Source organism: Nerophis ophidion, linkage group LG14 (genome assembly GCF_033978795.1).
Source record: "Nerophis ophidion isolate RoL-2023_Sa linkage group LG14, RoL_Noph_v1.0, whole genome shotgun sequence".
Classification (NCBI taxonomy): Eukaryota; Metazoa; Chordata; class Actinopteri; order Syngnathiformes; family Syngnathidae; genus Nerophis; species Nerophis ophidion.
The window spans coordinates 39,686,199-39,707,044 of record NC_084624.1 but is presented as its reverse complement, the minus strand read 5'-3'; the positions used below and the strand labels follow the sequence as shown (position 1 = coordinate 39,707,044).

The window sequence follows — 20,846 nt, the reverse complement described above, 5'->3', positions numbered from 1 at the left end:
CTTTGCTCTGATTAGGGGGTACTTGAATTAAAAAAATGTTCACAGGGGGTACACCACTGAAAAAATGTTGAGAACCACTGGTCTAAGGCAGTGGCTCTCAAGTGGGGGTACGCGTACCCCTGGGGGTACTTGAAGGTATGCCAAGGGGTACGTGAGATTTTTGAAAAATATTCTAAAAATTGCAACATTTCAAAAATCCTTTATAAATATATTCATGGAATAATACTTCAACAAAATATGAATGTAAGTTCATAAACTGTGAAAAGAAATGCAACAATGCAATATTTAGTGTTGACAACTAGATTTTTTGTGGACATGTTTCATAAATATTGATGTTAAAGATTTATTTTTTTGTGAAGAAATGTTTAGAATTAAGTACATGAATCCAGAAGGATCTCTATTACAATCCCCAAAGAGGGCACTTTAAGTTGATGATTATTTCTATGTATAGAAATTGTTATTCATAATTGAATCACTTGTTTATTTTCCAACAACTTTTTAGTTATTTTAGTATCTGTTTTTCCAAAAAGTTCAAGAAAGACCACTACAAATGAGCATTATTTTGCACTGTTTTACACTTTAATAAATCAGAAACTGATGACATAGTGCTGTATTTTACTTCTTTATCTCTTTTTTTCAACCAAAAATACTTTGCTCTGATTAGGGGGTACTTGAATTAGAAAAATGTTCACAGGGGGTAAATCACTGAAAAAAGGTTGAGAACCACTGGTGTAAGGCGTACTTGGTGTCGGGTGCAGGACACCAGCTTCCCCGCTAGAGCTCCTCCGGTGCTCTGTTTACCTCTCTCAGCCACTGTGGTCGGCTGGACACACACCGCCGCCAGCAGCCTCGCCTAGCCCGGTCGAGACGGATGTAAACTCGCTTGTGCCTGCTCCTGTGTGGATTGTTATCACCCCTGTGAGTTAGCGACGCCGTGCTGGAGGTGAGTGGAGCCTCTCTTCGGCTGTGGAAGCGACTTGTCTGGCCGGCGAGAACAGCTGCTAGCGGCTAGTTATTAGCTGCCGCTGCTGTCGGGTCATGGAGGAGCGCCAACATGGCGCCCCCCCCCCAAAACAAACCCCTCGCTGCCCACATAGACAAACAACTACTGGTCACGTAGCGTAGAAGGTCGACTTTGCTCGTATAAATGACGGCCATTAAAGGCCTAACGTAGCATGTGTGTCGCTTTGTACGATTATTAGCCTTTGAAGTCTGCTAGCTAGACATAGCAACGTCACATTTTAGCATAGCTCTTACTATACGAAGGCTACTGCGCTCTTGTTCAACAGCCAACCACAATTGACATGTCATTAATGTTTAACCTACAATTTGATGAATTGTGCCAGTTTAAACTCGTCTTGAGAAGCCAAATCGTTTTTTTGTCACGCTTGTACGTTAGTTAGCATGCTAGCTTCAGTCTGTGTGTCAGTGCCAGTGTTGCTGGCCTTTCGTGGCTCTCTTACATATCATTTAGCCAAAATTAAAATTTAAAGGCCTACTGAAATGAGATTTTCTTATTTAAACGGGAATAGCAGGTCCATTCTATGTGTCATACTTGATCATTTCGCGATATTGCCATATTTTTGCTGAAAGGATTTAGTAGAGAACATCGACGATAAAGTTAGCAACTTTTGGTCGCTAATGAAAAAGCCTTGCCTGTACCGGAAGTAGCAGACGATGAGCGCGTGACGTCACTGGTTGTAGAGCTCACATTGTTTACAATCATAGCCACCAGCAGCTAGAGCAGGGGTCGGGAACCTCTTTGGCCGAGAGAACCGAGAAGCCAAGTATTTTAAAATGTATTTACTTAAGAGCCATATAATATTTTTTTAACACTGAACATTACTAAGATTGTGCATTTTCAAGTAAGACCAACATTTCTAGAGTATGATAGGTCACTTATTCTTTGCAATAACATTGTTATTCTGATGCAAACTGTTGAGTTATTTTTAACACTATGATTAAAAGTGGAAGTATTCATTACTTATCGTGTCAAGCAATGTCAGCTCAGATTTATCCGAGAGCCTGATGTAGTCATCAAAAGAGCCACATCTGGCTCGCGAGCCATAGGTTCCCTACCCCTGAGCTAGAGAGATTCGGACCGAGAATCGGTTAATTAATTTGAGCGAGGATGAAAGATTCGTGGATGAGGATAGTGAGAGTGAAAGACTAGAGGAAGAAAAAAAGACGAGGGCAGCGGGAGCGATTCAGATTAGACACATTTACTAGGATGATTCTGGAAAATCCCTTATCTGCTTATTGTGTTACTAGTGTTTTAGTGAGATTATATAGTCATATCTGAAAGTCGCAGGGGTGTGGTGACTGCCAGTGTTTATGAGGGAAGCCATGGAGGAGCCAAGAAAGTCGCAGCTGCCTCTTTGACAGCTGCAGGAGCAACGACACAAGCTCCGCTCATGTTTACGGTAAGAGCCGACTTATTACCACAATTTTCTCACCGAAACCTGACGGTTGACGTGTGGTAGAGAACCATGTTTGCTTGACCGCTCTGTTCCATATTAAAGCTTCACAACAAAGAAACACCGCCTGTGTTTGTGTTGCTACAGCCGGCTGCAATCCACCGCTTTCCACCAACATCTTTCTTCTTTGTAGTCTCCATTATTAATTGAACAAATTGCAAAAGATTCAGCAACACAGATATCCCGAATACTGTGTAATTATGCGATAAAAACAGACTACTTTTAGCCGTGATCGGTGCTGGGAGAACATGTCCGCTACCACTGGTGACGTGACGTCACGCGCACGCGTTATATGCGTCATCATTCCGCGACGTTTTTAACAGGATACCTCGCGGAAAATTTAAAATTGCAATTTAGTAAACTAAAAAGGCCGTATTGGCATGTGTTGCAATGTTAAGATTTCATAATTGATGTATAAACTATCCGACTGCGTGGTCGGTAGTAGTGGGTTTCAGTAGGCTTTTAAAAAGCATGGAGCTGCTCGATTCGTCTTTCGAAGTTTTTCTACTGCTTGTTGGCTGATGTCTAGTCAATTGAGGTGTTATGAGTGAGTGTTGACAGCATGACGACTTACGTCTGCTTCATTAGTCGAGTCTTGTCTGGGTCTGTTCACTCCGCCTGTCTACTGCCTCCTAATAAGCTGCTTAATTAACGAAACATGCTGCTTCATTGATTGGGGACCATCATTGTGTAGCTACACACCCCCATTAGCATTTTTTTTGCTGCTCTGTATATTGTGACGTTTTGGGGCAGGTGTTTTAGGGTCTTCCTAACCTGTCCCGCACATATTTTTTGCTTTAAATTGTATTCTTTCTCTGTGTGTGCAAATAAAACAAAACACAAAAACATAGATATTAACATTCGGGAGATTTACCGCAGTTTATCAATATATTGTTTTTAGTTACATTCGTACGTATACATCATATGTCAGTATCATTTTTATACCAGATAATATATTGTGAGAATTGGTTTGAATCGATTCTTAATCGAATCATCACCCAAAGAATCGGAATTGAATTGTGAGTTGTTGTAAAATTCCAATAACTATCACATAAGTACACATACAGTCCTTATGTAAGAGGTATTAGAAATAATCTCTTCCAGGGTTTAAAGCATTAATAGTATAAAAATACATGTTAACAAACATGATAACTTTTGAGTATGATGAAAACGTTTAAACTAATAGTTTAACTTCGGAAATATTTTGAAAAACATCAAATTGATGCTTTGACGCTATCTGAACGAAGCTCATTTTTCTCCTGTGCTCCCTACAGTTAAGATGAATAAGGAAGTAATGTCACGTGTGGCGAAGAAGAGGCAAGCAGACCCTAAGGTGGTCCAGTATGTGTGGGCCGCCATAGAAGTCATCCGCAACCAGAAGCAGATCGCCAACATGGACCGCATCTCCAAGTAGGTGGTGGACCTTCCAAGATTACATGATGGCTGTTGTTGACGTTACTTAAACAGACTTCTCTTTTGTTGCCTGACTGACTTGTTGATGCATGATGCCAAGTGTCCGCATGATGACACCTGATGTGAACTGAAGGCTGCACACATTTTCTTCCACGAGCATGGCTTTATTACTGCACTGCTATGCTACACACTTATGTTGTGTTTTCTTGTGTTGCAGCAGACATTACAAACAAAAAACACGTCAGGATGCTGCTCAGACTTGTTTTTGATGCTATTTATAAGTTGCTTGTGTTTACTAAGACATGGATTCATCCATTATGTTCCTCAGTTGGAGCTCAACCAACAACAGCATAAAAAGCTTTTTTTTTACTCGGGTGAACTGTTATAAACATTAAAAGCTGAAAACGGCTGGTCGTCTTAAAAAAGGATGCAGGTTGTGTGTGCTATAATGCTGGCAGTAAAGACAATCTGTGCACGCTGGCGATCTCTTGGCAAGCATTCCTGACCAAATGAATTGCTTAGCACGTTCAAACAACACCTCGGCTGAGAAGAGAGCTCTGGCTGTTGTCATGGCAACGTGAGGCAGCAGCGTGCCACGGATATTCCCTGCGACACCCCCTCCCACCCTGCCACTACTGTCTTGCTGCTGCTTGATTCCTACAGACGGCCTTTGTGGCTAAGAGGAGTGAGGAGCGAATGATTGTTTTAGTTAGGTGTAGGTGACCTGCATCAGGAAATGAACCGGGAATTAAGTTAATGGTCCATTTACACAACCTGAGATGAGCGAATTATTTTTCCCTGTATCTGCCTAAAATCTCACCAACACACCGTTATTGATGTACATTTTCCCCACAGGTACCTGAGCCGCGTGTTCAATATGCACCCCAAAGAGACGGCCAGACAGCTGAGCCTGGCCGTGAAGGACGGCCTGGTGGTGGAGACCCTGACTGTGGGCTGCAAGGGTTCCAAAGCTGGCATTGAACAAGAAGGCTACTGGCTTCCTGGCGATGAAATGGTGAGCCCCCTGACACCCTCGTTAATTTCGGCAGAACCCCAAACCTTAAAATATTTAGTTAAGTTATCAAACACACAGCAGCTGTGTCGCGGATGAGTTGCAGCATCCTTTGGAGGCTGCGTTTGAATGCCAATGCTGTCATAACACAAACACAATCCACCTGAAACGGAGCACACAGATAAATACGTCAGCAGTGTCAGCCTATCATTACAGTCTTATTTCACGTCACTTATATTGACTGTTGACGTGACATCAGTGTCCAGCCAAACTGGCATCACTTCAACAGCTAGAGTTTTAAACACTGCTCTCTGAATCACCACAGGAGTCTCAAGCGGAAGGAAGCAAGGTACGTGTTGCATTGTTATTGTTCCGTAACCCTGTCCCCTCTTAACTAACATCCCTGTGGGAGAAGTCAGCGCCGTTGCATGCAGCACAGTCATGGATTTGACGGGATGTCCTCATGCTGGTTACATTCTTAACCATCATCTGCATACGATAAAACGGGAGCACTTGTTTGTTACCCAACGGGGCATATATTAGAAGACCAGTGTACCCTGGCTAGATATATTTTATTGGTTGTCACTAAAAGTAAAACCCCAGCACTTAAATGGACAATGAATTCCCTAAATGGTTAACAAATGTCCTACCTATTTAAATTGTTAACTTTAGCTTTCAAGCTTGACTTCCTTTCAGCCATCATAATATGCTGACATTAGCACAACTCATGACAACCTATTCGGATGAGATATGACAGAAGTCTGTCACTGCGCTGCACTTTATCCTTTTGAAGTAATCGGGATCCTAATAAAATATGCCCTCGCTACTCATGTAAAGACGTGCCTCTGCTACAAGAACAAAGGAGATTTTTTTTAATTTAAATTTCAAGTTGAAACTTAATCATGTCTGGTTTAAGTGTGTCCTAATCCAACTTTCCACTAAGCGGTCCAGTTCAGTTGGAAATGTTGACATGTCTCAGCTAGGGTTGTCCAAAGTGCAGCCCAATGGCCATTTGCTGTCAGCAGCTTGTTTATTTCTAATTAATAATATACTTTGCCAGGATGTTTTTTTTTTTTTGTTAAATGTGTGAATGTGAGTGTGAATGTTGTCTATCTGTGTTGGCCCTGCGATGAGGTGGCGACTTGTCCAGGGTGTACCCTGCCTTCCGCCCGATTGTAGTGTGAATGTTGTCTATCTGTGTTGGCCCTGCGATGAGGTGGCGACTTGTCCAGGGTGTACCCTGCCTTCCGCCCGATTGTAGCTGAGATAGGCGCCAGCGCCCCCCGCGACCCCGAAAGGGAATAAGCGGTAGAAAATGGATGGATGGATGGATATAATTCTTCAATATATCTACATGGCTTGGGGTTAAGCCTGTTTACAAAATGTAAAATATGCCACTTTGGCACCAGTTCGGACAAACCATGGAGGACATTTTTTGTCTTGTTTTTCTGAAAGTGACCATTCTCTGTCTACCAATCAACACACTGCACTATGTCTAATTTAGGTATGTCACATCAAACAACGAGCAGTATTTACATGTATTCGATTCCAAATTAAAGTGTACTGCTTGGTGGAAACGAGGCTTTAAAGGGACATGTAGTTGCTTAGACACATCTATGCTTGAGTAGCATCTTTTAGTCCTTCAGAAGTCCTCACTCCTACTGTGTTCTTCACTTCTGTCTTGCATGCTTGTTTCCTCTCTTCTTCCTGTCGGGTTACTAAAAGTGGGGATGTGGGAGGGACACGGTGCTTGTGGTCTTTTCTTTCTATTTTTCTACCCGCTGCTGTTTGTCACCCAGTAGGTAGTCAACATGTGAAAGTTTGTGTGAGGTCGCCCCCACCCCTCTCGAAAGTGGATTCAATCAGGCTGTGAAGCGCTATGTCCTTATGCTGACCTCTGGAGTATTTACTCATAAAACAGACATTAGTGTTTCCTCCTCGCTGGTCATAGCATTTAAATTACATTGAAGAAAGTGTCTGCTTCCAGTTTGACTGGATTGAATCCAACTTTTGTAAAAAGTCCTTCATCTTTGAATTCATACTTGTTCATTAAAGTTTTGTGTGCGTGTGCGCGTGTTCTTGCGAGCGTGTGTGCACGTGCACGTTCACTCCAAACAAACAAACCTCACGTTAAAATGACCCTTGCATGAACAGTTGTTGATGCTTTTTGACAATAGTAAATTGGCAAACATCTTCCTGCTCTTCTTTTCATTGGGTCTTCACTCAAACATTGCCCGTATGAACGGATAGCAGGTCTATTCCCTCGCTCTGGAGTAGAAGTCGGCCAGTGCCGTAAATCAACTTTTATGGTGCGTCAAGGCCAATACTGAAGAGAGCAGGTTTTGTGTGTCACATTCAAAGGCTCTCTTGTCTCCTCGCTAAATTCTTAATCACAAGATTACTGCATCAAGAGGATGCCATGCTTTTCAGCTCACTTATCCGAGCCAGGGAGAGAATGCAGTATGCGGGCAGATGTTTATGACATGTCAGTGATATATGATGATGATATATGCATGTGAGGATTCTGAGGAGCCAGGAGCTCAAATCTGGAGTTGCTGTGTCGCTATGCAGCCAATAAGGCCGCTTGGCTCACTGCGTGTCCCAGCTTGATGCTACAAAGCAGAGCTCCCAAATACCTACAACATCCAAGTCTGTTTTGTTGGCAATGTGTTTTTTTTTTCTGTTTTCTTCATTGGCTTTTGATCACTACTAACTCTAAAGATCTCCAGGACGACGATGTCAGTCCACACCAGTATTGACTTTTTACCATTGAACACCAGGAGCATGTCTCAAGATTTTCTCGGTATTCTATGTCGGGTTTTTAGGATAATTTTCTAGTCCTGCCATTTACAATGTTATGTAAAGTAGTGGCTGGGTGGGTCGCCTCTTCCTTAAGTAGAGTTTAAACAAACAACAAACATAATCTCTGAAGAAGCATTGTGTGACTTTTACTGAGCTGTATGCAATAATAATCTCCACGCTGCCTCCTCAGTCCAGATTGTGAGTGGGAGGGAGGACTTGGACCTACGACAGCTCATTAAGATCTAATTTTTTTCTTGCAGCTCGGCCTTCAATGTGCCACCAGAACTTTTGTGAAATATTGCTTCATTAAATAAAGCTGACATAATTATATCAAATGAAACTACAAAATGTTATAATAATAGTCAAGTTTGTATTTCCTATCTGCAAGTCATTTAACTTGTTTTTTTCTTCTCTTCCTCCCTTACTGTGTTTGTCAGGTTGGGGAGGGGGATCAAGCCAACATCTCCTCTGCTGTGTGTCCTCCACAGGAGTGGGAGCCTGAGAGCCATGACTGGTACTGCTTTCAGTGTCACTTGCCGGGCGACGTGCTGCCCTGCGACAATTGCTTTCGTGTCTTCCACCTCAAGTGTTTGCCAGAGGAGGGCAGGCCCCACGACGCCGGGTCCCACTGGCAGTGTGTGGTCTGCAGGGTGAGTTTTATTTAGCATGGCTGACTTGCGTCCAGCTCTGATCTTAAACTTTGTAATGCATCCACAGGGAAGTAAAAAGAAGAACCTGAACAAGCAGGAGATGTGCAAATATCTGCGCTTCATCGTCCAGCGGATGAAGGAGAGGGTGAGAAGGAGCACATTGTCTTTGACTTTTCTTTTTCATATGTGTGAGGCCACAGTGTTTCCCATACAGTCATTTATTTGTTGCGGTCTGTTATGGATACATTTGAACTATAAACTAATTTGCCTCTGTTACCATCGCTTACTGTGTGTAAGTGTAGCTTGTATGTAGATGGCATCATGACTCTGGCCTGTCTGACTGAGAATGTTGCTAACTTGGCGAGTATACAGACCCCTTTTAAGGTCATAAGAAAAAAAACACAAAAAGAACAAACAATTTGAATTCTTAAACATATTTGTTTTATTTTTCATGTTTTATTGGTCACTTTTTGTTTCCCACAGATTTTACGAAAAGGACATGTACCTGTGGCATGACCAGTTTTGCAAATCATTTTTTCTGAACCCAATCATGTGGGAATCACTGGGCTGCAAAGCCTTTTAATAGATTGTTTATCAGAATCAGACTCAGACATACTTTATTAATCCCCGAGGGGAAATCAAAATCATTAATCGTTCCTTATTGTCTTCGCTCTCCTCCATCTACAGTCAGCCGTTTAGCTTATAATGTCTCATGTAAGCCACGCGCTATTCTTCAACTACCTTGAGCGCTTACTTGAAGGTTCTCCTCTTCCTCACAGGCTGTGGACTTGAACAAGAAAGGCAAGGACACCAAACATCCCATGTACAGACGACTCATCCACACGGCGCTGGACGTCTCCAACATACAGGAGGTAGCTCACAAAGTGTGTCGAGCCAAGGCCATGTTTGCATTGATTAGAGATCTCATGTTTTCTTCTTTGGCTTACAGAATCTGTCCGAGGGCAATTACAAGAACTTTGAGGAGTTCAAGGCCGACGCCCAGTTGATTGTTCACAACACGGCCATCTTGTACGGAGGTTCGTTCTTCTCAGTCTACCACGGTGTCATCTTCATGTTGGTCAGTGAAATTTATTTTGACTGTAATGATCTACTATTTGATGTTTGTGTGTAGTTCACAGCGACCAGGCTGAGATCGCACGGCTGCTCTTTAGTGACACCTGTCATGAGGTACTCTTCTCATCTACGTGATGATGAAAACCCAAAAGATGACTCTCATTTAGCTCCTTCTTCTTCTTGCAGCTGAACGAGCTGTTGCTGTGTAAGAACTGTTTCTACCTGTCCAACGCTCGCCCTGACAACTGGTTCTGTTACCCCTGTGTAAGTAAAAAGTGCAATCATGTCCTAAAAATACTAAAACTATACTCAAAATTGAAGTGCCCACTAAGTAGGTATGGACGATAATCACATTTAGATTTTGGCTTTTGACAATCATAAAAACATTATAATAGAAAAAAGCAAATAGACAGCACGACATTCATCCTGAGCTTATAACGGTCAAAGCAATGAGTGTAGGAAAAAAACATCCACCAGAAGTTTTGGATGGTTTCCACTCTCATTTGACACAGCGGCAGTATCCCAAATCATTCATCTCTATTAAGCGTGTCTTGAAGTGCTGTTTGCATTTTTACCGTCTCGAATAAAGTGATTGGTGTTTACTGCGGTCACTCCCCCCGTCTTATCCACATGTACGTGAAAGGAGCGCTTGCACATACAGTCCAAGAGAACAAACAATCAATTTTTAGCCAAGTTGTTATGATAGAATTAACATTCAATGACAGCTAATGCTAACCAACGAATCGCTAATATTAGCTAGCAACATTCAAAGCTAATGCACATTCACGTGTTACGTACGTACGTGGTTACGTCATTACGTCCTGGAAGACCTAACAGAGTGTAATATAACACTTAAAATACATTGGAAAGAGCCCCTTTAAGTTGACACGCCAAAAGAAAAATGGGAGCCACAAAAAATGTGCGCTATCTGAACTCAGGCCAAGAAATAGTTTGTATTCCGTCACGTGACTTCTTCCCGGAAGTGAAAACCAGTGGTGGTCAACCAGCCAAGATGGCTGTTGTTTAACAAGCAGCGGGCAAACTATCTGAGTAAAAAAGAGGCTTAAGTCTTCCTGTAAAAAGCAGATACAAACAAAAAAATCTAACTATGCAATGGAATAGAATCCCTATACTTCATTAAAAAAAGATTTGTTGATTTATATAAAGGATTAGACGTTGGTCGCAAGATGAAAACTTGGAAAGGCATGGATGTCTACTACTACTTTGTGTGTGGCTGGGTCAAGGAAATTGGTATCAGGACTCTCCTGGATTGATATACATAGTTTTTGCTCGGGTAAGGTTGTATTTCTTGATTTAACTTCACGTCTACTGCCGTGTTTGTTGCTGTTGCACGCAATGTTTACAAGTACCGTGTTTTTCCCCGTCTTTATCAAAATATAACTATAGATGTCAACATTGTGTATGTGCTAAAAGCTTCATTTAGGATTGCTGCATTTGGTAAAAACGTAACTCTTAAGTTTTGCTCACATTTGATTTATTTTATTTCGACTTTTCTGGTTGTTGTTTGATAAAAGTTTTGCACTCTCTGCCCCTTTTCATACCTCACGAGGAACTCTGTAGAAACGTTTATCCTTTTTCGTGATTTGAACGATTCGTACAGCTGAAAATAACGCAAGTATACGGCATATTTTTCTGAGAAAGGCTGAATGGCGCCTAGTACCCATTGAGAACATAGCTATATTGACCACCACACATATTTAATTAACCGGGGCGTGAGCAGGGCGTGACATAAGTAAAAATCTAAGCAAGTAGCGCCACTCAGTAACCCATAATCAGGGCCACAACTAGGTTGTTAAGGGAGCATTTTTTCTGTTACAAGCTGTAAAAGTACAGTGAATGCACCAGTCTTGCATGCAGGGGCTGCAAACTATAAATACTATCAATAATATTAATTAATACCGTATATTATGAAATATGTAAGTTTGAATTCTGGATGTAGAAATTCAGAATGTGTAATGATTAAAATATATAATTGGGATTATTCACGTTTTGTCCGTACTTAACTTGTAATTAATCGCAGATAGACAGAAGTAGGGCTGCACAATTAATGAAATTTTATTCCTGATCACAAATTTGGCTGCCACGATTAAATGATGATGATGATCAACGGTGATATTAAATAAATAAATAATTGAAACAGGCAATCAAACAGATTGATTGGTTTTGGTCTTGTCTTCAAGGCTGAGAACAGTGCCAAGGTTAACAAAGTAAGTTGAAAAACAAGGATGTACACCACAAACCAAAAACTTAATAAAACAGAAAAGTACAGGCAAAGGACGGACTAAAACAAATAAAGCAGAGGTAAAATAAAACAGATGAAAAACATCTTAAAAACAATCAGTCAGATAAAAAGGTGGTTCAAAAATTAAAAAACGTTCAAAGTCTCATGCTGGGTTAAAAGCCACTGAGTAAAAATGGGTTTTAAGAAGGGTCTTAACTGTAGCCAAAGAAGGGCCCTGTCTCACATGGAGAGGGAGATCGTTCCAGAGTTTGGGACCTACAACAGAGAAGGCCTTGTGCCCTCTGAGCTCGCACTCTGCTTTCAGTACCTCCAGGAGCAGCTGATCAGCTGACCTGAGGGACCGGGTGGGGGTACAGAGGTGGAGCAGCTCAGAGAGGTAAGATGGGGAAAGACCATGTATGGATATAAAAACAAATACAATTATTTTCAAATGGACTCGAAACGACACAGGCAGCCAGTGAAGTGAGGCTAAAACAGGAGTAATGTGCTCTCTTTTGCTTGTTTGTTAACAGTCGGGCAGATGCATTTTGTACCAGCTGCAGACGTGAGAGGGAGGACTGGCTAATTCCAAAATACAAAGAGTTACAGAAATCCAGCCTAGATGTGATAAAGGCATGGATTACTGTCTCAAATTGCTGCTTGGAGAGAAGGTTTTTAACCTTTGCCAGCTGGCGTAAATGAAAAAAGATGGCTTTCACCACTCTGCCAATCTGACGGTCCAATTTAAAATCCCTATCAATTCGAAAGCCCAGGTTGGTGACCATGGGCTTAACATGCATAGTCAAGGGGCCTAAAGCAACAGGGGGGCTCACAAATACCACAACAACCAAGTAATGGTAATAATGGTAGTGTTGCACACTTATTTCATTATTATTTTTGTAGTCACTCTTTGTTTTGTTTTTTTATGTTTCATTTTAATCTTATATTATTTTTTAATTATTCCTATTAGTCTTATTGAAATACAGTTGACTTCTGCTGATTGATTTGTTCACATTTTTAGGTGTAGTGTTTTACAAGCCTTAACTTTAACCAGCATATTAATGTGTCCTGCTGTATATGTGTTGTTAAACATTTTAAATCCTTAATAAATAATATTTAAAAACTTTGACATCACTAATGCAAATACTAATTATGTGCATCCTTTATACAGAGTCCAAGTCATGACCTGGTCTGGGCCAAGATGAAAGGTTTTGGCTACTGGCCTGCCAAAGTCCTGCAGAGAGAAGACAACCAGGTGGACGTACGCTTCTTTGGCCACCAGCATCAAAGGTTTGCACGCTTTCACTTATTTTCACTCACGACCACGGGTGTCCTGATCCGATACTAAGATCTGTTCAAATCAAAAATGTTCAATGTAAGCACTTTGATTCAAGCAGTTCTCTATGTTTATTTCGTTAACGATGGACAATCACTTAACATCTAAATGTCCTCCAGTAAGCACACATGGTTGGTCTTTTCTTGTATTTTTTAGTTAGAGCCTTTTACAAAAATTAAACATGGTAGGCTGTTGGTTACTAGAAACACACAAGTCAGACATACGTAATACATAAGTGTCCGTAATTGAATAAACATTTGAGTCTTAAACAACACTTAATCAATATAAACTAATATACAATAATTGTAGTTGTATGTTACTTACACATACAAAGGCAGAAGCATATTAGAAAACATATCAAGTCATCAGTCAACGTCATGCATTATAATCCTAACTTAATGAATGGTTGTGGCCACTAAGTGTTGCCAAAAACAATTACCACTTCTATTTAAAGGCAGCTTAAAATCCTTCCAGGCGGTTCATATTAAATAGGTTTGTGTTGTTCATACCTACCTTTGTTCTTTGTTTGACTAATTTCTCCTGATCAAGCCTTTTCTAACATTCCAAGTTACAAAATGATAAAAGTATGTATGATACGTGCTGATATTATATTTGGAACAATATCGGTATCTGCCAATACTCCAATATTGTATCGTATCAGAAATGTAAACTGTTGTATGGGGACACGCCTACTCAACACACACCACTGACTTCAAAAGATACTACCGGTATTTAGATTATTCTAATCAAAGCATCCTGTAGTGAAAGTGTTGTCATGGTGGTCTTCAGGGCGTGGATTCCTGCAGACAACATCCAGGACATCAAGGTGAGCGTGCAGCAGCTGCAGGTGAAGCGTAGCAGTGGGTGGAAGAAGGCCTGCGACGAGCTGGAGGTCTACCAGCGCTTCCTGAAGGAGGGTCGCTTCTGGAAAACCAAGATTGAGGATGCCGGCCAACCGAGCCAGCGGAAGGCATCTCCAAACGAGAGCGACGGCGGCGGGAGGACGGAACAGCCGGAGCGAAACGACGAGGCCGAGTCCAGCATCTCGTCCACCAGCAACGAGCAGGTCCGACAGGTCAGTGGAACACTTCGGATATTTATTGGGTAAAGTACCCAGCATGCCTTGTGGGCATGTTGTAAATATCTGTTAAAATGTTTGTTGCTGCCCACACAGAAAGAGGGTTCATTGTTTTTGTTGCGTGTTGCACCTTTCTTCACCTTCCTGCAAGCTGAAGATTGACTATACACACTTACCCTTAGGACCCAACTGTGACCCACTCATTAAAGTGTCTTAAGTCAGCATTATTACATTTTTTGTTTTACTCTCAGCGCTGGTAATTAAGTTAAGTACCAATGATTGTTACACACACACTAGGTGTGGTGAAATTTGTCCTCTGCATTTGACCCATCCCCTTGATCACCCCTGGGAAGTGAGGGGAGCAGTGGGCAGCAGCGGTGCCGCGCCCGGGAATCATTTATGGTGAATTAACCCCCAATTCCAACCCTTGATGCTGAGTGCCAAGCAGGGAGGCAATGGCTCCCATTTTTTCTACTCTTTGGTATGACTCGACAGGGGTTTGAAATCACAACCTACTGATCTCAGGGCGGACATTCTAACCACTAAGCCACTGAGTAGGTCTTTTGAGATTTTACCAACTTCTAAGCGATTTATTGTTTTTAAAGGCCTACTGAAACCCACTACTACCCACCATGCAGTCAGTTTATATATCAATGATGAAATATTAACGTTGCAACATATGCCAATACGGCCTTTTTAGTTTACTAAATTAAAATTTCAAATTTCCGGGGAGTTTTTTCTTGAAAACGTTGCGTAATGATGACGTGTACGCTTGACGTCACGGGCTGTTAGGAATATGAGCGCTGCGCACACACACAGCTAAAAGTCGTCTGCTTCAACCGCATAATTACACAGTATTTTGGACATCTGTGTTGCTGAATCTTTTGCAATTTGTTCAATTAATATTGGAGAAGTCGAAGTAAAAAGACGCAGTTGGGAAGCTTTAGCCTTTAGCCACACAAACACACGGTGATTCCTTGTTTAAAATTCACGGAGGTGAAACTTTACTATGGATCAGAGCGGACATGGATCCCAACCGAATGTCAACCAGCAGGTTTCGGTGAGAAAATTGTGGTTAAAAAGTCGCTTCTTACCGGATATCAGCTGAGCTTGTGCTGCCCATACAACTGCCGTCGACTTCCCTGAGACATTGGTGTCAACACACCCGTGGACGCTCTCGGTGCTGGTTGCCATGATTGTAAACAATGTGAGGATGTGAGGAGCTCCACAACCCGTGACGTCACGCGCACCTCGTCTGCTACTTTCAGTAAAGGCAAGGCTTTTTTTGTTAGCGACCAAAGGTTGCGAACTTTATTGTCGATGTTCTCTACTAAATCCTTTAAGCAAAAATATGGCAATATCGCAAAATGATCAAGTATGACACATAGAACGGACCTGCTATCTCCGTTTAAATAAGAAAATCTCATTTCAGTAGGCCTTTAAGCCCTTTGAATAGTTTTTACCTCAGTTTCTTACAGTTTGATGAGTTAGCTCTGGATTGATACGTGGACATGACAAAGGAGGTATTTGATAACCAGAAGACTTTACATGTGTTTTCGTTCAATTCCAGAAAGACTGTGACTTAAAGTTTAATCCTGGTTTTGTAGATACAATGATACCAAGTCTAAGCTCATGGTGTTTTTGAAGCTGCATCAATTTCCTCAGAATTTTCAACAAATTTGAAGTGTTTTGTCCAGAGGATCATTTAATTTGTACGTTTTCAGAATGTGTTTGTTCTATTTTTGGCCAAAGTAAAACAAAGAAAACAATCTGAAATTCTTTCTTTTTAAGTTATCATGCCATGATTTTACCATTTCGGCCACTTGGGAATAGATTTTCTTCCATGCGGCCCCTGAGCTAAAATGACTTTGACACCGCCTTTCTATGTCATACTTTTATTTAAATGGTTTCTCCCTCCAGATGAAAGGCAGCCATGAGCCGAAAGCCAAGAAAAGTCGTCGAACTCAACAGGTGGAACCCAAAGAAGAAGCTAGCGTATGTTTGCTTTTTGATCAATCAACACTAGTCATTGATGACCAATAGTTCTATGGCATAGTTGTGTTGGTGAGACCACACCATCTTCAATTGACCAGTCTAGAACTTTCTTTTCCCACCAGGACCCAGAACCCGAGATGGAGGCGGTCAGCTCCAGTCAGGAGATCCCCGTGTCGTCGGCGCCACCGCAGCCTGAGAGGCTGTCGGTGTCCACACAGACCAAGAAGGCCAGCGGGGGGTCGCCTCGCACGCTGCACCGCGGCACGCAAACCGCCTCCGACGGCGCCTGCCAGAATATGTGCCACGAGAAATACACCAAGGTGTTCAGCGACGTCAAGGAGATGATGAAAGCCGACAACAAGAGGGAGACGGAGCGAGTGGTCCGAGAAGCTCTGGAAAAGGTGACTCTAAGTTTTTTACATTTGTAAACAAATGCAAGCTAGCGGAGAAGGAATAACGTATTCCTCTTGTCGGTCAAGCTGCGGGCGGAAATGGAGGAGGAGAAGCGGCAGGCAGTGGGCAAGGCGGTGGGCGGGGCTCAGGCGGAGATGGAGAGGAAGTGCAAGCAGGTGAAGGACAAGTGCAAAGAGGAGCTGGTGGAGGAAGTGAAGAAGCTGGTGAGCCAACACAAACAACTCATCTCGCAGACCAAGAAGAAACAGTGGGTGAGTCAACCAACCTGATGGACTCCTTTCACTATCCCCTCCCCTCCTAATTGTGTGTGTTCTGGCAATGCTTACTTAATGGGGACATCGCTCTGTTTACACAGATCACCTTTAGTGGACCTCTGACGGTATGGGGACAAAAAAACAGGTCCCCTAAAGGGAGACCTTTTTAAATGATAGTCAAATCCATTCTGGCATTAATAGCACTGTGACTCTGTATGGTATCCATCCTTAGTTAAAACTAATACATTTTTCCAAAAACAAAATCTGGCTTAGTGTTCCTTAGGATGGCATTTTCATACAGCATGAATATAAAATAAGGGTCATGGGGACCAAGTTTAAATAATTTTGCATAATTCACACAAATGTTTACCTAACTACTGAGGACCATTTAAAAAAAAAAAAAAAAAAAGTTCAAGATAAATATGACATGATCCTCAGAAAACAGCACTACAGCTGTCCTCTTATAGGAAGTTTCACCACTTAAATGTCAAAGCAAATCCTGCATCTTCCTGAAAACTGCTATTTAGCAGTATTGAAGTTGTCTGCAACTTCTTCTATACAGTGGGGCAAAAAAGTATTTAGTCAGCCGCCGATTGTGCAAGTTCTCCCACTTAAAAAGGCTGACAGAGGTCTGTAATTTTCATCATAGGTACACTTCAACTGTGAGAGACAGAATGTCCCATGCTTCACAGTAGGTTTTGATGTTCTTGGGATGCAACTCAGTATTCTTCTTCCTCCAAACACGACGAGTTGAGTTTATACCAAAAAGTTCTATTTTGGTTTCATCTGACCACATGACATTCTCACAATCCTCTGCTGTATCATCCATGTATCCATTTTGGTATAAACTCAACTCGTCGTGTTTGGAGGAAGAAGAATACTGAGTTGCATCCCAAGAACACCATACCTACTGTGAAGCATGGGGGTGCAAACATCATGCTTTGGGGCTGTTTTTCTGCTAAGGGCACAGGACGTTCGATCCGTGTTAAGGAAAGAATAAATGGGGCCATGTATCGTGAGATTTTGAGCCAAAACCTCCTTCCATCAGTGACAGATTTGAATGGTTGACCAAATACTTATTTTCCACCATAATTTACAAATAAATTGTTTAAAATTCCTACAATGTGAATTCTCCTTTTAAGTGGGAGAACTTGCACAATCAGTGGCTGACTAAATACTTGTTGCCCCACTGTATATGATAGTTGGAGTTGCAGACAAATTCAATACTGCTAAATAGCAGTTTTCAAGAAGTTGCGGGATTTGCTTTAACATTTAAGTGGTGAAAAAACTTCCTATAAGAGGATAGCTGTAGTGCTGTATTCTGAAGATCATGTCATATTTATTTTTAACTCTTTTTTTTTTATTTAAATGGTCCTCAGTAGTTACATTAACATATGTGTGAATTATGCAAAATGATTTAAATGTGGTCCCCATGAACCATATTAACTATTTTTCCCCAGGGTCCCCAGTAAGAATGATCAGCACATTACTTCATCAATCCAGAGATTTAAATATGTGTTTGAGCTAACTGGGCAGTGGCCATTTTACCTCATTTTTTGTATGCCTCCACAACCTGTAGAAAGGGTGGTCCCCATTCCAAATGATAACCAGTGTGTGTGTCTGTGTGTGTGTGTCAGTGTTACAACTGCGAGGAGGAGGCCATGTACCACTGCTGCTGGAACACCTCCTACTGCTCCATCAAGTGTCAGCAGGAGCACTGGCACGCCGACCACAAGCGCACCTGTCGCAGGAAGAGATGAACTAGCCTTACCCTCTCAGCACGCCATTGGATTTTAGCCCCTCCGGTCGTCAGTGACTTTAACACACACACACACACACACACACACACACTGACCTTCTTCCTTTGTAACTCCCATCTTTTAAACATTGTATCATTTTTTTTATTTAAGGTGATTTTTCTGCCGATTTCATTTCCTTAAATGTAGTTTCTGTCACAGAGTTGTGTGACAGAATGTTATTTAAGCGTGCAGCATTAACTTCTTTCCTTTTTTTAAAGAAAAACAAAAAACTATTTCAAGGGGATATAAAACAAAATGTGAAAAAAGACGACAATGAGCCGACGACACAGCACCTTTTTTTAATCGGATCATTTATTGGGGACAGGGTTGCGAAACAAATCTTAGAATTTATTATTAAATGTTTTACTTTATTGTGCATGTTTTCTTAAACTGCACAACGTTGTTCTAACAATGTTTTGTTTTTTTAAACATTCGTCTCCATGGTAACACTACAGTAAGATAATCACCATGTTAAACCAAATGACAACCTTGATGCTGTTCGTCCATGGCGTCACCAGGTGGCGCCCTAAACCTCTTCAAAGTGTTTCCTCTGTGATGAAGACTGACTGAATAGGACTTTTTTTAAATGTTGTTACCATAACTCTTCTAATAGGGCCACACCATGACAATAACGTCTGCTTTTATTGTGAAGTGTGTGTCAAGGCCTTTCCAAGCCAAGTCAGGATGCTGAGACAGGAGCTGTTATTGGAAGATTTGCATACACGGTCAAGCTTTTTTTTTTTTTTCCGTCTTTTGCATCCTGTCAGCTTCCTGGAAGTTGTCAACTTCCAACTGTAAATCAGACTTTTCAGGACTAAATGTTGCGGCGTCTGGGGTCTTCAAGGCCGTTGCACTACATGTAAATAACGTGTCCTGCGTCCTGTCTGTTAATGACGTCACGCGTGCTTGTATCAGCCTCCTGTTGCCATGACGACCTGCTGCTCTCCTCTTGGTTTTGACCTTTCTCTGTTGAGTACCTGGTCCTCTTCCACCCGTTAGTCCAGCGTGCACGTGCATGAGGAAGACCGCGCCTTTTCAGCATCCTCGCCTTCGTTTGATTGAAGACTTATGCAAAGTGAGCACAAAGTGTTTTTGTTTTTTTTAGTTTTGTAATGCAGACTGCTCATTGTTTTAAAGACTTTGTAGTAAGCATAAAGACAAAGTTATACTCGTCACATCTTTCTGTTGCTCTAGCTAGCAATATGTATATAATCTATTCTATGTGCTAACATGGAGCAAATAAATGTATCACCAAGTCTCACTGGTTGCTTGTGGGCCAAATGTCTGGTAGAAACAAATAATTAAGAATGTTATTTTTAAAATTGTAATACAATTTTAGAAATACATACAAATTTTAAAAAACAACAATTTTAGAAAGTAATTAGAAATGTTTGAATAAATAATTCAAAACAACAACAATCGGTATATAAGTTGTAAATTTAAAGTCCATCCATCCATCCAGTTTCTACCGCTTATTCCCTTTGGGATCGCGGGGAGGCGCTGGTGCCTATCTCAGCTACAATCGGGCGGGAGGCAGTGTACACCCTGGACAAGTCGCCACCTCATCACAGGGCCAACACAGATAGACAACATTCACACACTAGGGCCAATTTAGTGTTGCCAATCAACCTATCCCCAGGTGCATGTCTTTGGAGGTGGGAGGAAGTATAAATAGAAAATTCAAAACCAATGTAAATAAAATTCCACATTCGAAAAAATTGTAAAGTTTAGAAAGATAGAAAATATTCTAAATAAACACAAAAAACTACTTCTAATACTTAAAATAAAAACTGAAAATTCTAAACCAACACGCTAAAACAATTAATACAAAAATAAATAAAACATTAAAAAAAAATCATTTTTTTAACCAAATGTTAAATACCAATTAAAGAATAAATTAAAATTTCAAATATAACACAGTCAAACATTAATAAAATAACATTTACAAAATAAATTATATATCAAAACTTAATTTTTTTTTTATTAAACATTTTAAAAATGGTTTCACTGATTTGCTTTTTGGCAAGCAGAAAAGTTTTTCATGTACAACCAAAATTTCTTATGTAAAAATATGTAATATATATGTGTGTGTATATATATATTTATATATATGCGTGTATATATGTACATTATACTATATATATATATAAATATATGTATGTATATATCTCCATATATATACATACATATATGTGTGTATATATTTGTGTGTGTGAGCATCATTAGGCAAATATTGATATATTCACTTTTACAAGCAGCCCTCTTGAGGGCAGCCATAATTGCGATATGACATCCTTGAT

General features: G+C 41.0%; 1 protein-coding gene across 4 annotated transcripts; it reads left to right on the top strand.

Moving 5' to 3' along the window:
* The first annotated feature begins 767 nt into the window (after positions 1-767).
* zmynd11 (zinc finger, MYND-type containing 11) lies at positions 768-19,807 on the top strand. 4 transcript variants are annotated; one of them, XM_061920752.1, is made up of 16 exons: positions 768-943; positions 3,752-3,887; positions 4,746-4,905; positions 5,228-5,251; positions 8,193-8,354; positions 8,422-8,499; positions 9,134-9,226; positions 9,304-9,391; positions 9,487-9,542; positions 9,615-9,692; positions 12,842-12,960; positions 13,796-14,081; positions 16,005-16,079; positions 16,202-16,480; positions 16,559-16,744; positions 18,385-19,807. In XM_061920752.1, exons 2-16 carry the CDS (start codon positions 3,757-3,759, stop codon positions 18,505-18,507), a joined length of 1,938 nt encoding a protein of 645 aa, XP_061776736.1. In that variant the 5' UTR covers positions 768-943; positions 3,752-3,756; the 3' UTR covers positions 18,508-19,807. The 4 variants fall into 4 exon arrangements, with proteins under 4 accessions (XP_061776736.1, XP_061776735.1, XP_061776733.1 ...); XM_061920749.1 differs by having other exon boundaries at positions 769-943; positions 8,142-8,354; XM_061920750.1 differs by lacking the exon at positions 768-943 and adding an exon at positions 1,097-2,423 and having other exon boundaries at positions 8,142-8,354.
* The last annotated feature ends 1,039 nt before the right edge of the window (positions 19,808-20,846 follow it).

Coding starts and splice junctions, on each gene's coding strand:
- zmynd11 (XM_061920749.1), top strand. CDS start 3,757: ATGAATAAGGAAGTAATGTCACGTGTGGCGAAGAAGAGGCAAGCAGAC. Junction 8,355..8,421: donor GGCAGTGTGTGGTCTGCAGG/GTGAGTTTTATT, acceptor ATGCATCCACAG/GGAAGTAAAAAGAAGAACCT. Junction 16,745..18,384: donor AGACCAAGAAGAAACAGTGG/GTGAGTCAACCA, acceptor TGTGTGTGTCAG/TGTTACAACTGCGAGGAGGA.